The sequence below is a fragment of the Pseudorasbora parva genome, chromosome 5, assembly GCF_024679245.1.
Source record: "Pseudorasbora parva isolate DD20220531a chromosome 5, ASM2467924v1, whole genome shotgun sequence".
Classification (NCBI taxonomy): Eukaryota; Metazoa; Chordata; class Actinopteri; order Cypriniformes; family Gobionidae; genus Pseudorasbora; species Pseudorasbora parva.
Window position 1 is genome coordinate 39024751 of NC_090176.1, and position 14485 is coordinate 39039235.

General features: G+C 36.5%; 1 protein-coding gene across 1 annotated transcript in view; it reads left to right on the forward strand.

The window, feature by feature from the left end:
• Positions 1-14485, forward strand: part of slc49a4 (solute carrier family 49 member 4) — a 53446-nt gene that overhangs the window by 1497 nt on the left and 37464 nt on the right. Inside the window, exon 2 of the mRNA XM_067444238.1 lies at positions 6593-6686. Coding sequence (XP_067300339.1) covers positions 6593-6686 — 94 coding nt within the window. The remainder of the gene's footprint in view (positions 1-6592; positions 6687-14485) is intronic.

Below are 14485 nucleotides of genomic sequence, written 5' to 3' on the forward strand. Positions count from 1 at the left end.
GTTGATGGAGATTTGTGGGATGCACATCTAGGGCACGAAGCTTCTGTTCCACCACATCCCAAAGATGCTCTTCTGGGTTGAGATCTGGTGACTGTGGCGGCCATTTTAGTAGAGTGAACTCATTGTCATGTTCAAGTGACATAATTCGTAGATTAACATGTGGACTTGAACTTGAAAAACGGTGTGTACTTGTGTCATAAGAAGTTATAGAATCAAAGAGAACATTAAAGGGTTAGTTCACCCAAAAATGAAATTTATGTCATTAATGACTCATAATGTCGTTCCACACCTGTAAGACCTCTTTGGAACACAATTGAAGATATTTTATATTTAGTCCGAGAGCGTATTCAAGTGTAGGCACACTATACTGTCCGTCCAGAAAGGGAATACAAACATCATCAAAGTAGTCCATATGTGACATCAGTTAATTAATTAGAATCTCTTGAAGCATCGAAAATACATTTTGGTCCAAAAATCACAAAAACTACAACTACAATACTTCGGATTGCCAATGTCACGTGCAGTTTGGCAGTTTCACACGCGATCCAAAACTGATACTGAAACTGATAAAACTGAAATCCTGTTGGTTGGCCCTAAATCTCAGAGCTTTTATAACCTCCAGGACTACTGTACTGTACGATGGACTACTGAAATGCCTTATACACGGCTTACCTACCAAAGCTTTTCATGGCCTTTAAATGGTGCAAAACTCAGGTGCTGAAGCACTTAACAAAACACAGAGACGTGCAGTTAGGGTTAAGGGGGTCGCACACCGGACACGGAGCTCGGCGGCACGCCCGCGCAGCGTCTCAGGTATCGCACACCGGACGCGCACATTTTAAAAGGCTACGTTTATTATACATTTCCCCAAAATATGTTTAGACTTTATTCAAGCTGTTGAACTCAGAATGTAAAACAAATGTGTCTTGTAGCAAAGGTTGAAATCAGTATACTTTAACGATAATATACTTTTAATATAAAGCCTTGAAATGGCGCTCTGTGGCGTGGCAGGATTTAGAACAACTTCCTGAGTCGCCGCGGACAGGCGCCGAATGCCGCCACCGGTGTGCGTACACTCATTGAAAACAATGTGTTCGAATTTTAAAGACGTGGCGCGCCGCCGAGCGCCGCCGAGCTCCGCGTCCGGTGTGCGACCCCCTTTAGTGGCCTATAGCAGATAGTCCTGAAAGAAGAGTTGAGTGGCACACAGTGTGAAATGCTGCACTGAGATTGAGAAGAACCAGGATACTGTGTGCAACAGAATTAGAAATCAGAAGGACATCTTTTAGCACTTTTAAAAATGCTATGCTGTGATTGGGACGACAACCTGATTGAAGAGGTACAAATATGTTGGTGTGTAACTGCAGTTGTGCTACAACTATCTTCTTGAGTAATCTGCCAACGAATGGGAGGTTTGATATTGGTTTATAGTTGTTCTGGATAGATTTATCAACGCTGGACTTCTTTATAATTGGAGAGACAGCTGCTTCTTTTAGATCATGTGGACCATAACCACTGGCAAGAGATTTATTTATAATATGTGTAATGAGTTCAATAAGTGAAGGCAGAAGGGTTTTGTGCAGAAGTGCAGGTGGTAGAATTAGTTTTGATAATCAGTTTTTCAACCACATATGCATTTGTGAGTAAAAAGGTGTTGAGTGGATGGCTTATCAGATGGTGAGATGAATAGGAAGAGGCAGTTAGAGAAAAAGTTTGATAAATGTTGTCAGTTTTTTTGTAGAAAAAATTACTGAAAAATTTGACATAGCTCATCAGAGCCAGTAATAGCTCCAGGTGAGGGTTTAACCAGTTTGTTTAGGTTTGCACTTGGCTTTGTTGAGGACAGTTTAAAGATAGCTAGAATGTGCGATGTTAAGTTCTTCTTTATATTCCACTACTGAATCCGAAAAAGCCATGGAATGCACAAGAAGGGAGGATTTTTTGTAAAGTCTTTCGAGACACCTACTCTATTTACCATCATTCTTGGTCATAGTGAAGTCTATCCACGCTGCTGAACTGTTTACCTTTTGTTACCTATTCATGTTGCGTGCACAGAAACTACGTTGCATGCACATGTAAACGTGACTACGCATAGTCAACATACATTTCATCTTCGTTATGATATCAGTTTTGAGTGTTTAACTTTCAATGTTTACGAAAGCTTCAAGTGCAGTTAATTATTTGTCATGCTATATATGCAAATAGATGACGGCGGATACAAATTCTCCAGAATTGGGCCTCCTTTGCACCGTGACAAACTTTGAGGTGATGTTACTGCTGGATGACAGTACAAAATCCCTAACTGGTGGGAGAAAGTTACTTGAAGCCAAGGCATGGTCTCTTGTTTTCCATCAAATGGTTGACCACTGCGTGTGCACCTGTGTCTTGTCCCAAAATGCGACACAACCTCCTACACGTTAATAGTTAGATTAGGGTATGTACATGTCGATAATGCCATAAAATGGGAATACTCTACATGTCTTTAATTAGGAGCCAAGCATCAAAGGTACTTAGGCACCTATTGCATCCGTTCCCGTTCTTCTTCTTATTATTATTCCTGCTTTTGCTCTTGAGGGAAAGTTGTGAAATTTCTTACACAGATAGAAGATAGTCCCAACTGTCACTATAGCAAATTTTTAATCTCTAACTCAATCTCTCTAGCGCCACCACCTGTGCAAGTTTCACTCATGTATATGCTAATAACATTTAAACCATTAGGGCTAGAAACAAAATGTATTTTTCATTTGATTAATTTGTTCAACCTGGTTCGATTGCCCATCATGTCAAATTTCCTGCCATTTTGAATTTTCCCAACAACAAAAAAAGTAATAATTTGTGTTTATTTCGAGTATGACTTAAACTGGATTAAGTTTAGGGCTGCACGATTTGGGGAAAATATATAATTGTGATTATTCTTGGTAAAATTGCGATTTAAAATGCGATTATTATTATTTTAATTTTTTTTACAAATGAAAAGTGTATTGTGTTTATATATTATGACTAATAATAATAATTATGATTATTATTACTGTTAAAAATATTTTTTACAAATAAGAAATATTACTATTACAAAATTGAAAATTTTCATAATTACAAATAAAAAGTGTGTCAGAATAAATATAACAATATAATACTAAGTATTATTATTTATTATTATTATTATTATTTTTGTAATATTTTACAGAAAACTTATTTTACAAAAATCTGCTGGGTTACTACCTATTAATATGCAGACAGCATATGACAAAAAAATCGATATGAAGTTAGGTAAAACATGTTATTAAACGTTGTCTTTTGTTGAACAGGTTTATGAACGCTTCACTAGTTTGTTTGACTCGCTTTTTCAAACACACGTTATAAGCGACTCAAACTCGCAGTCTTTCAGATGGAGCAGCGTTTACTCCTGATCACAGAGCCTCTCTTCGCTACCACACTGGACATTTATTTATTTCATTAAAATCGGAGCCTTTGAGCTTTCATAATCGCACACAAGCCAAATCGCGATTGTGGTTCGATTTCGATTAATCAGAGTATTGTCTTAACAGTATGACTTATTTTTATATGGTAACAGTTGCATAAAGATATGTTTTAAACTTTTAAAAATAACAGAATACTTTCAAAGGACATGAAGGGGAGTAAATAATGTTGCTGAACTGTCCCTCGTTATGAATTGTGAAGAATCATTGTGTAAGGAATCTGTTTTGAGTCTTGAACATGACATTTTCGAGCCTTTCTCATACAACACTCACGTGGTTTGCATTTGGAAAAGAGCATTTGGTCAAACAGGACAGAAAGCTTTTTTTCTCACTTTCTCACTGCCTTTCACTTGTTATCTTACCTGAAAATAAGGTCTCAAAGACTTGATAATGTCAAACAAAGTCTTCAGCTTTTAGTTTCCCTGTGTTAACACCTCATTCAATAGCTTATACGTCTAGTCAACACTCCAGTTCTATTTATTAACACATTAACATGCTTTATTTGGAATCTTTGATAAGAAAGCGCATGTTCTTGAAAAATGCTTCGAAACATGCTTTCACTCTTTATCTTGAATGGGAGCATTTCCCCTTCCCTTTTGTTCTCAACACGAAAGCAATTGCCACAGGCTGTAAATACCATGTCTGGCAAAAACCACAGTCCACAGTTTCTATATTTAAGGTGCCCTAGAATGATTTGAATCAATTTTAAAGGTGCACTATGCAACTTTCCTTCCATTGGAGGGCGCCTATTCAAAACAAAGGTGTAGTTTGATGACGCAAAGTTTGAGCGCAGCATCTTGGGACATGTGGTTTTCACCTCACAGCCGGTGGAAAATAGGAATCTGGCAGAAATCACGTTCATACATGCGGTTAATAACGTTACTGTAGTGTAAAGCAGAGCAGGACCAAGTGTTGTGGAGCAGAACACGGCTGCTGGAGCGATTGTTATACAAATACCTGGCTTGCGAACACCGGGACTATTATTATGACGGGACGGACGGGACACATTCGCTGGGCGCCTGCACTGATCCGCTCTTCCGTTTATGATTATGAGGTAATGCAGCTCTATTTATCATATTACTCCATGCGTTCATTTGTTCACACTGCTAAGAGTAAAGCGCTCCTGCCAAATAAAACCCGAAACTGAGGGTAGCGCAGATATGACGCAATTGACAGGGGACTTCCTCAGACGCTATGCTGAAACGTCCCGGTCCTTAGTTAAAATAGCAATTTTCTCACAATTTACAAATAGTTGGAAACATTTGGGATATTGTAGGTACTCAACTGAACAAAATATATAACACCGGCCTAGTGATTTTTGGATATTTTACTGCAAAAATACTACATATTGCACCTTTAAATTACTCTCTAATATCTAAATAGAGGGCATGTGCCTTATTTAAGGTCAAAAACTGTCCAGATACAGTTTACAGGTCCATTTACAACCCTAGAAATTGTCCCTAGGATGTAATGTTCTGTTTTTGCCTTATTTGGAAGAGTCATGAATATTAATGCAGAGTTCTGCTCTGATTGTTTGTTTCACTCCACTGCTGCTCAATGACCGCTAACACATCTATACCATCCGTCATGGCAATGATTTTACAATGATAGCTTCTCAACTTTGAATCACAAACTGAACTGGGTAGCGCGTAAATATGTTGTTTACAGTAATGTTACAGTTTGACTGTAGAGTACTGATTTTAAAGTCGATTTATTTAGCCAAACAAAGTAATGTAGAAGCCACTCAAAATAGTCAGTGTCATGTTTACTACTCACCCGCTGCAAAATAATTATACTTCAGTTCTCAAAAATGTATATTTATTTAACAAATTGACTAGAAGCCTTGTCAAGTGACTATCGTTTCAACTTAGATGATGAAGAAGGTGACGTTAGCTACAATGATCGACTGAGCGATCTGTAAGCAACTAAACCGTAGTAAACGTAGTTAGCTTTTGAGTTATGTGTAATTGATGAAATATAGGCTAATTTAGATTTCAATCCGTCAAAAGTGATCGACATAAGTATCTACTATTGTATTTTATGACAACACTGGTAGGAAATAATATTAACCTTTGTCATTTGACAAACTGTTATGTGAGCTACTTGGAGTTTCCAATACTAGCATCTTGCGTTAAATCTAGACAACACAGGGGATATTATCGTAATGTTTTCTTACTAAGAAACTTTCAATTTAATCAGAAATGGGTTCGACAGTCAAGAAGTGGATACAATCAGTCCTTACTGCTTGCAGGAATATGGTTGGAATCGGCCCTTTCTTCATTGAGAGAATCCTGCTATTTTGCCCCAGGTTATAAAAACTCTCCGTGGTAAAATAGGCCGAGCAAACAAACAACTTTGAACTACTTTTTTACGGTATCCAATTGTAAATAAACATCAACTATAACTGTTGACATTGTTTATCTGTGGGAAGGGTAAGAAAAGTCCCCACGTCCCCTGCACAGCCTGGAACATGACATTTGTGTCATATGACCTGCCTTTTTCGCTATCCTCGCGGGACGCTTGTTTATCTGCTGAACTCCCGACGGTTGCGCACTGCGTAGTTCCACCTGAAAATGAACATGGGCTGACATGCAAATGTTGGGGGCGTACATATTAAGGATCTCAGCGATTGCGTCACAGTTGGTGTTATGTTGAAAATAGCCTGTTTTTCCGTGGTGTTTTTCAAAAACAAGATTTACATATGAAGGAGGAGGCAATGGTGTTTGAGACACATATGTTATGTCCATGTACTGAACTCCTTTTATTTAACTATGGCAAGGTTAATTAAATTTTTCATTCTAGGGCACCTTTAAATTCAGAAACAAGTTCATGCTCATGGAGTAAAAAATTTCATTATGCATTATGCAGACAAACAAACATTTGTTTTTTCACCAATAAACCATATTTAATTATTTTTGATGATTAAGACAAAAAATAACCGTCAAAAACTCCTATCTTCTCTGACTTCCTTAATCCTAATATCTTCAAGATAAGCCTGCATAATTTGCCAGTATCTCAGAGATGGATCTATATCAATGACTGATCTCATTAGTTAATAAAAGCTTAAAAGATATTATATCTGTCTGATATCTCTTCTTCTCTGTCTTGTGCCAAAGGTTTGCGAGCATCTCTGCTGCTCTCAGCGTTCTTCATGGTGCTGGGCGCAGCGCTGCGAAGTGTGCCCCTCAAAGACCTGCACTACAGACGCTGGTAAGACTTACACAATATGATGCATCATTTATTCAACAAAAAAACTTCTGTTTAGCCAAACCTGCTTTCACTATGTGTTGATTACTCTTCACACATCATAATTATGCAATTCCTTAATTTCCTAATGAGTTAATTAATGAGAAACATCTTGAATTGCCCAACGTTGTAAGTGCATTTATTATAATATGCATATTCTTTTGTCAGCAAGGTGTATTTAAAGTCAGGATGAAAGGGTACATTTCCATATCTATTTTCTAAACGGACCTTAATGATCTTATTGTGATCAATTCATCCATGCATATTCATTTTGAATATTTTTTTTTACCTCAGTTTTTAATCAGAATCTCATAACCTGATTTTCCAATAAAATTACACACTTCTCTCTGGTAACGTCTTCAGTCATAATACCCCCGGTTTCACAGACAAGGCTTCTGCTTAGTCGCATACTAAAATGCATGTTTGCATGTTTTAACGGAAAGCAACTTGCATCGACATATCTAAAACTATGTCAGTGTCATTGTTTTGTCTCGAGATGCACACCAGTAATGTTTTTTTTTTCTAAGGCAGGTTTATAAAAGCTAATTAAAGGAGTAGTTCTACTTCAGAATTAAAATTTCCTAATAATTTGCTCGCTTCCACATCCAAACCAAACTGTCATTCATGTCTTTCTTTCTTCTGTCGAAAAGAAAACATTCCAGGATTTTTCTCCTTATAGTGGACTTCAATGGGTTGAAGGTCCAAATTGCAGATTCAGTGCAGCTTCTACACGATCCCAGTCAAGGAATAAAGCTCTTATGTAGCATAACGATTGTTAAAAAAAAAAAAAAAAAAAAAAAAAAAAATATATATATATATATATATATATATATATATATGCACACATCTTGGATGATGTGGGAGTGAGAAAATTATCAGAAAACTTTAATTTTGTTCAAAGCGACCTACTCCTATCTAAAGCATCATCCTGGCTTAATCTAAGCCCTGTCTGTGAAACCGAGAAACCGAGCCTTGACTTCAAGATGCCTCCATCCAAATCAACAACCGATGGATAGAAGCAATTCCCACAAAACATTTCACTCAGATGTACATCACAATATGGAAGAAATTATCTGTCGCTATTTCCGTTACATCTCAACTTTAAATTTATGCTGTGGCAGACATTGTTGTCCAGTCTTATTTTATTGGTAATTTGTAATTTTATGTATTTGACAGTTTGAGATCTAAATTGGTACATCGGTATCCAAAGTAACAGTATTGACAAAATATTGGCAAAATATTTTATTGTATAATATTATGTTTTTTGTGATGTAGCTATATTTGTGTGATTAGATGTTGTTGTCAACCATTTTTTTTCACTGCTCAATACTGCTCTCTACAGACCTGGGTGGCCAATATATAAATAATACAATTTAATGATAAACAATGTCAAATATGTTTTTTCCTACAATATTTATGCTGACTTGAAATTTGCTGCAACACCACATGATAAGTGAAAGTGTGTTATCCATTGGTAAAGTACAGGGTACTGCTCCATGGTTGTACCACTTTAAAGAAGTGACCTTTTCATTTGTTTAAATAAATAGTAGTGGAACACTCTAACAAGAAGACTATGCTCTGTTTGCTTTAGATTAGGATTCTTTTACCTGTAAAATTGAATGTTCCTGTCCTCTTCTGTGCTTTGTGTCCTCTTTCCATTTTCTCTCGCTCCTCCTTATCTCTTTAAGCTTTTTCATTCACACATGGCTAACATCAGCACATAAAGAAATAACTATAGCAATCTTCTCATTGCACTTGCGAGAAAAGGAAACAAACCTATTTTATTATTATTCGTTTTGACAAAGAGCTAACTGCACTACATTGGACATTTAAGCAAAGTTATTTAAATGACATTGGATGCAATTGAAAGTATAAAACTACATTATAAGACATACATGAGCATAAATTATATTTCATCATTGAGAAATATAATATTGTTCGTTCACTGAATTTAGAGAACTTGGCTCGGGTTGTGGGCTGCTGAAACTACACTAAAATTCATGCAGATTGACACTTATCTATATTTCCTATTTTTATTTAGCCATTATTAATAAATGTATATCGTTAGAAGCACCAATTTGTGGTGCTTCTAACAAGTACACCACCACCATTAAGGCATTTTTTTTAAAGCTTTCTTTTTCAACATAACATTACAATACATCATTTTTTTGCTTATTAGTTATGTGGCTTAGTTTCACAGCTCCTACAATACTGGAACAGACAGTGACACATTGACCTTCTCAGTTATATAATCTAAAAATTGTGCATTTGCTTGATATAACGGGAAAAGCTTTTTAGGACGGTTACATGAGAGAGAAAGCAGAGGTTATGTTGATTGTTTTATATATTTATTTATATATTCTATCACAAGCACATTTAAACACAAAGATACATTGCAAGCAGCTATTGCCTGAAGTGATTGTTAATGTAATGGCTGATTTCCACACACGGGCACTTAATCTGTCGAGTCTAGCTAATGATGTATTGTTTAAATACATTTACACCACCAGGAAACGTTAATAGACTGTCTTCTCCCTCTGTAAAATGAATGATCACTCACATGTACATTGCCGTTCAAAGTTTTTTGATTAGTAAGATTTTTAATGTTTCTTATACTCACCTAGGCTGGATTTATTTGATAAAAAATAAAACACTATTGTGAAATATTATTAAAATGAAAAATAAGTGTTTTCTGTTTGAATGTATTTCATTTCTGTGGTACAAAGCTGAATTTTCAGCACTAAATTTTCATCATTACTCCAGTCTTCAGTGTCACATGATCCTTCAGAAATTATTCTACAGAAATTATTCTAATTTGATGATTTGCTGCTCCAGGAACATTTTTTATTTTTTATCAAAGTTAAAAACAGTTGTTTTTAAGACTCTTTAATGAACAAAATAATAGTATTTTTTAAATATAATATTTTATAACATTGATTATACGTGACTTTACTGTCACTTTTGATCAATTTAATGCACCCTTGTTGAATAACTGTATTAATTTATTTTACCCCTCCGCCCAAAAAATGAATAATAAAAAAAAATAATAATAATAATAATAAATAAAAATTAATTTAAAAAACTCATGCTAAAAACCTGTTTTCAACGTGAATAATAATCATAAATGTTTCTTGAGGATCATGGAACACTGAAGACTAGTAGTGATGCTGAAAATTCAGCTTAGGATCACAGGAATAAATAACAGATCAGTATTATAGTTTATGGAATTAAATAAGACCTAATTAATACATTTTATTTGTATATTTATTTGAATAACATCATAATAATCATAATTGTATCATTAAATTATCATAATAATCATAATTGTAGTGTCCCCAACTGAGCAAGCCAAGCCAAAGGCGACAGTGGCAAGGAACCAAAACTCCACCAGGACATGATGGAGAAAAATAAACCTTGGGAGAAACCAGACTCAGTCGGGGTGCCAGTTATCCTCTGGCCTATTAACAAACAGTGTATGATTATTATTCTGGCAACCTTACAGGTCAGAAATCATATTAGATCGGAATATTCAAAATTTCTGACATTTTTGCAGATTTATATAAAAAAAAAGAAAAACTGAAATATCACATGTCCTGCGTCCCAATTCGCATACTATCCATCCTAAATAGTATTCGAAAATAGAATTAGTATGTCCCAAATCGTTGTGTGTTGAAAAGAGTATTCCAAAGATTCCCGGATGGTTTACTATTTCCGGTCCGAATTCGAAGTATGGATCGATGGGCACTCTAACACCTGATATTGCCCACAACCCATGTTTAGAAGTTTAGATAAAGAGAAGTTTAGATAAAGGGGTTTGAGTGACCAACTATCAACATTTAACCTGACAAAAATATATTTATTCAGTGTTGTCCACTATATTTCACCAGCAGCATTGTGAACTTTTTTAATGAAACGTTTGGCCATTAACTTTTAAATGCATCATTATATTTAAACTGCAAACACACGAGGAGAGTCTCTGAACCACAAAGACCCACACATGGCAAATCAACGCCGAGCGGCTACATTTCTCTCCGATACGGTAGGAGATTAAGCTGAATGTGGAGGATTTTAACTGTGACGAATCTGATGATGATTGACAGGGCAGTTAAACGGTGACGGGATGTAACTAAGCGACAGAGTCCGTTAAAGATGGCGAAGTAGTATGTCCCGAAGCTTGCATACTTTTCTGCTACACTCTCAAAAGTATGTACCTTTTCTTCACAAAAAGAGCACATACTTTTAGGATGTCGTATAAGTAGGCGAATTGGGACGCAGAAATAGTCTTAAGTATTCAGACCCTGTGCTGTGACAATTATATATTTTACTCGGGTGCTGTCCATTTTTTCTGATCATCCTTGAGATGGTTCTACACCTTAATTTGAGTCCAGCTGTGTTTAATTATACTGATTGGACTTGATTAGGAAAGCCACACACCTGTCTATATAAGACCTTATAGCTCACAGTGCATGCCAGAGCAAATGAGAATCATGAGGTCAAAGGAACTGCCTGAAGAGCTCAGAGTTCCTAAGAGCATATAGTATATACAAACTGAGCTATAGGGAAAGAAGAGCCTTGGTGAGAGAGGTAAAGAAGAACCAAAAGATCACTGTGACTGAGCTCCAGAGATGCAGTTGAGAGATGGGAGAAAGTTGTAGAAAGTCAACCATCACTGCAGCTCTCCACTAGTCGGTGCTTTATGGAAGAGTGGCCCGACGGAAGTCTCTCCTCAGTGCAAGTCACATGAAAGTTGATAAAAATCACCTGAAGGACTCCAAGATGGTGAGAAATAAGATTCTCTGTTCTGAGGAGACCAAGATAGAACTTTTTGGCCTTAGTTCTAAGCAATATACATGAAGAAAAATATCTATAGAAAAATAATACCTGTCCAATACAGTCCCAACAGTGAAGCATGGTGGTGGCAGCATCATGCTGTGGGGGTATTTTTCAGGTGCAGGGATAATCAAGAGAAAGATGAATGCGGCCAAGTACAGGGATATCCAGGGAAAACCTTCTCCGGAGTGCTCAAGACCTCAGACTGGGCTAAGGGTTCACCTTCCAACAAGACAATGAGCACCTAAGCACACAGCTAAAATAACAAAGGAGTGGCTTCACAACAACTCTGAGACTGTTCTTGAATGGCCCAGCCAGAGTCCTGACTTAAACCCAATTGAGCATCTCTGGAGAGACCTGAAAATGGCTGTCCACCAACGTTTACCATCCAACTTGACAGAACTGGAGAGGATCTGCGAGGATGAATGACATAGGATCCCCAAATCCAGGTGTGCAAATGGCCGCAATATAACAAAAAGTGAAAAATTAAAGGGGGTCGGTATGTATGTATGTATGTATGTATGTATGTATGTATGTGTATACACTGCCATTTAAAGATTTTGACACATAGGATTTTTTTATGTTTTTAGAAGAAGTCTCTTATGCTCACCAAGACTGCATCCAATGGTGCTCTTGTCAGATGAAACCAAAATTGAACTTTTTGGCAACAATGCAAAACATTATGTTTGGGTGAAATGCAACACAGCTCATCACCCTGAACACACCATCCCCACTGTCAAACATGGTGGTGGCAGCATCATGGTTTGGGCCAGCTTTTCTTCAGCAGGGACAGGGAAGATGGTTAAAATAGATGGGAAGATAGATGGAGCCAAATACAGGACCATTCTGGAAGAAAGCCTGATGGAGTTTGCAAAAGACCTGAGACTGGGACGGAGATTTGTCTTCCAACAAGACAATGATCCAAAACATAAAACAAAAAATCTACAATGGAATGGTTCAAAAATAAACATATCCAGGTGTTAGAATGGCCAAGTCAAAGTCCAGACCTGAATCCAATCGAGAATCTGTGGAAAGAACTGAAAACTGCTGTTCACAAACGCTCTCCATCCAACCTCACTGAGCTCGAGCTGTTCTGCAAGGAGGAATGGGCAAAAATTTCAGTCTCTCGATGTGCAAAAGTGATAGAGACATACCCCAAGCGACTTACAGCTGTAATCGCAGCAGAAGGTGGCGCTACAAAGTATTAACTTCAGGGGGCCGAATAATTTTGCACGCCCAATTTTTGAGTTTTTGATTTGTTAAAAAAGTTTGAAATATCCAATACATTTTGTGTTGATTCTTCACAAAAAATTACAGTTTCATATCATTGTTTGAAGCCTGAAATGTGGCAAAAGGTCGCAAAGTTCAAGGGGGCCGAATACTTTCGCGAGGCACTGTAAATAGATGTGTAAAAATCAGATCTTGTGCAGATTTTTGTGTACATGTGCATACCGATCCGTGTCAGATGATAAAATACCTTTTTTTTAATATACATCTTTTTTTATTGCTAGTGTAAACACAACCTAGACCCCATGACTCACACACTGCTTCTTTTGAGAGTTTAACACTGCCTGAGTCATTAGATATGTGTGTTGCAACTATAAACTATAAAACTATAATGGAACTATAAAACTTGGGATTATGGAGTGCTACTGAGAGACTATGGTTAAGCTCGGGTCACAGAACTTTTAAAGGTGTTAGGAAGAAGGCGGCTGTATGCGTCATGCATCATGACCTGATGACTTCAGCTGTGAATTTAGTTACCACTAGGTGTCAGCAATTGCATTAATAAACTGTAAAAAAGGTCCTCACTAAAATGTAATGACCAACTTGCATATCAAGTGATCTAGCATGTGACTGGTAATCATTGATATGCCACACTAGAAAGAGTCATTCTGATCTGAATGCGCTGTTGTGTTTAAGAGTTCATGGTTTAAGTGTAAATTGGACGCCATCAGATATCAGTCACATTAGTTTAGACAGAATATAGGCCTAGTAATGGAAGCTTGTTTTTTTATCAATCAGAAAAATTGGAAATAATAATAATTATTATAATGTGTAACACAAAGCAAAAATAGTACATGAGTACTAATGTCAATCAGCTTGTTCCTCCAACAAAGCCACATGTTTTTTTGTTTTTTTTGACAGACTTTGGTTGACTGATGTGATATAAGCAGTGGTTGTATGCCAAATAGCTTTGATTCTTCTAAATAGCTTTCAAAATATGTATTTCTGTGTCCTATGGAGAATAAATGACAGCATGTGTGTTTGTAACAACATGAAGAATAGTAACTAATTTAAATATCTGTGTGAACTGTTTCTTTAATCAGACCCATTCTCTGATTTTTCAGTTACTTTTATTAACCTAAATCTTTATTTAGAAGCTTTGGATCTCAGAATGAATCTGTGCTGAGGTTCAATCATGGCAGAAAGTAGCAGCAGTAAAAAAAAAAACAAATTTTACAATGGCATTTGATTACAAATGCCAATTATCGTTCTCAAATCAACAGTGATTGTGGTCGCAGCAGATGTTTTCTAATAGGAGGCACACAAAGGCTGTTGTGCGTTTGTAAAATTTTCGTGGTGAGGTTGGTTTGAGCCATAATGTTCCCTGCAAGCCAAACTGAACAGAAGTTTCAGGCAGTCTGATTGCTATTACTTTTTCCCTCTGTAGATTAAATGAAGGACATGATTGTCATGTCTTCATTGACTATGATTTTAAGGCTGGCAGTGTGTTTTAAATCCTCCCTGGCCCCTCTTTTATTCTGTAATTGAAGTTTAGTTTAGTTTGACTTGAAATTTTGGCAGTACCAGTATTGTTTTAGTCAATATAAAGCAGCCCATTTATAAAACATGTTATTCAGTCACTTTCATGATGGTTGTTAAATTTTACATTTGAATCTTGTTAGCCTAGCAGTTTCATTGCAGAGAGC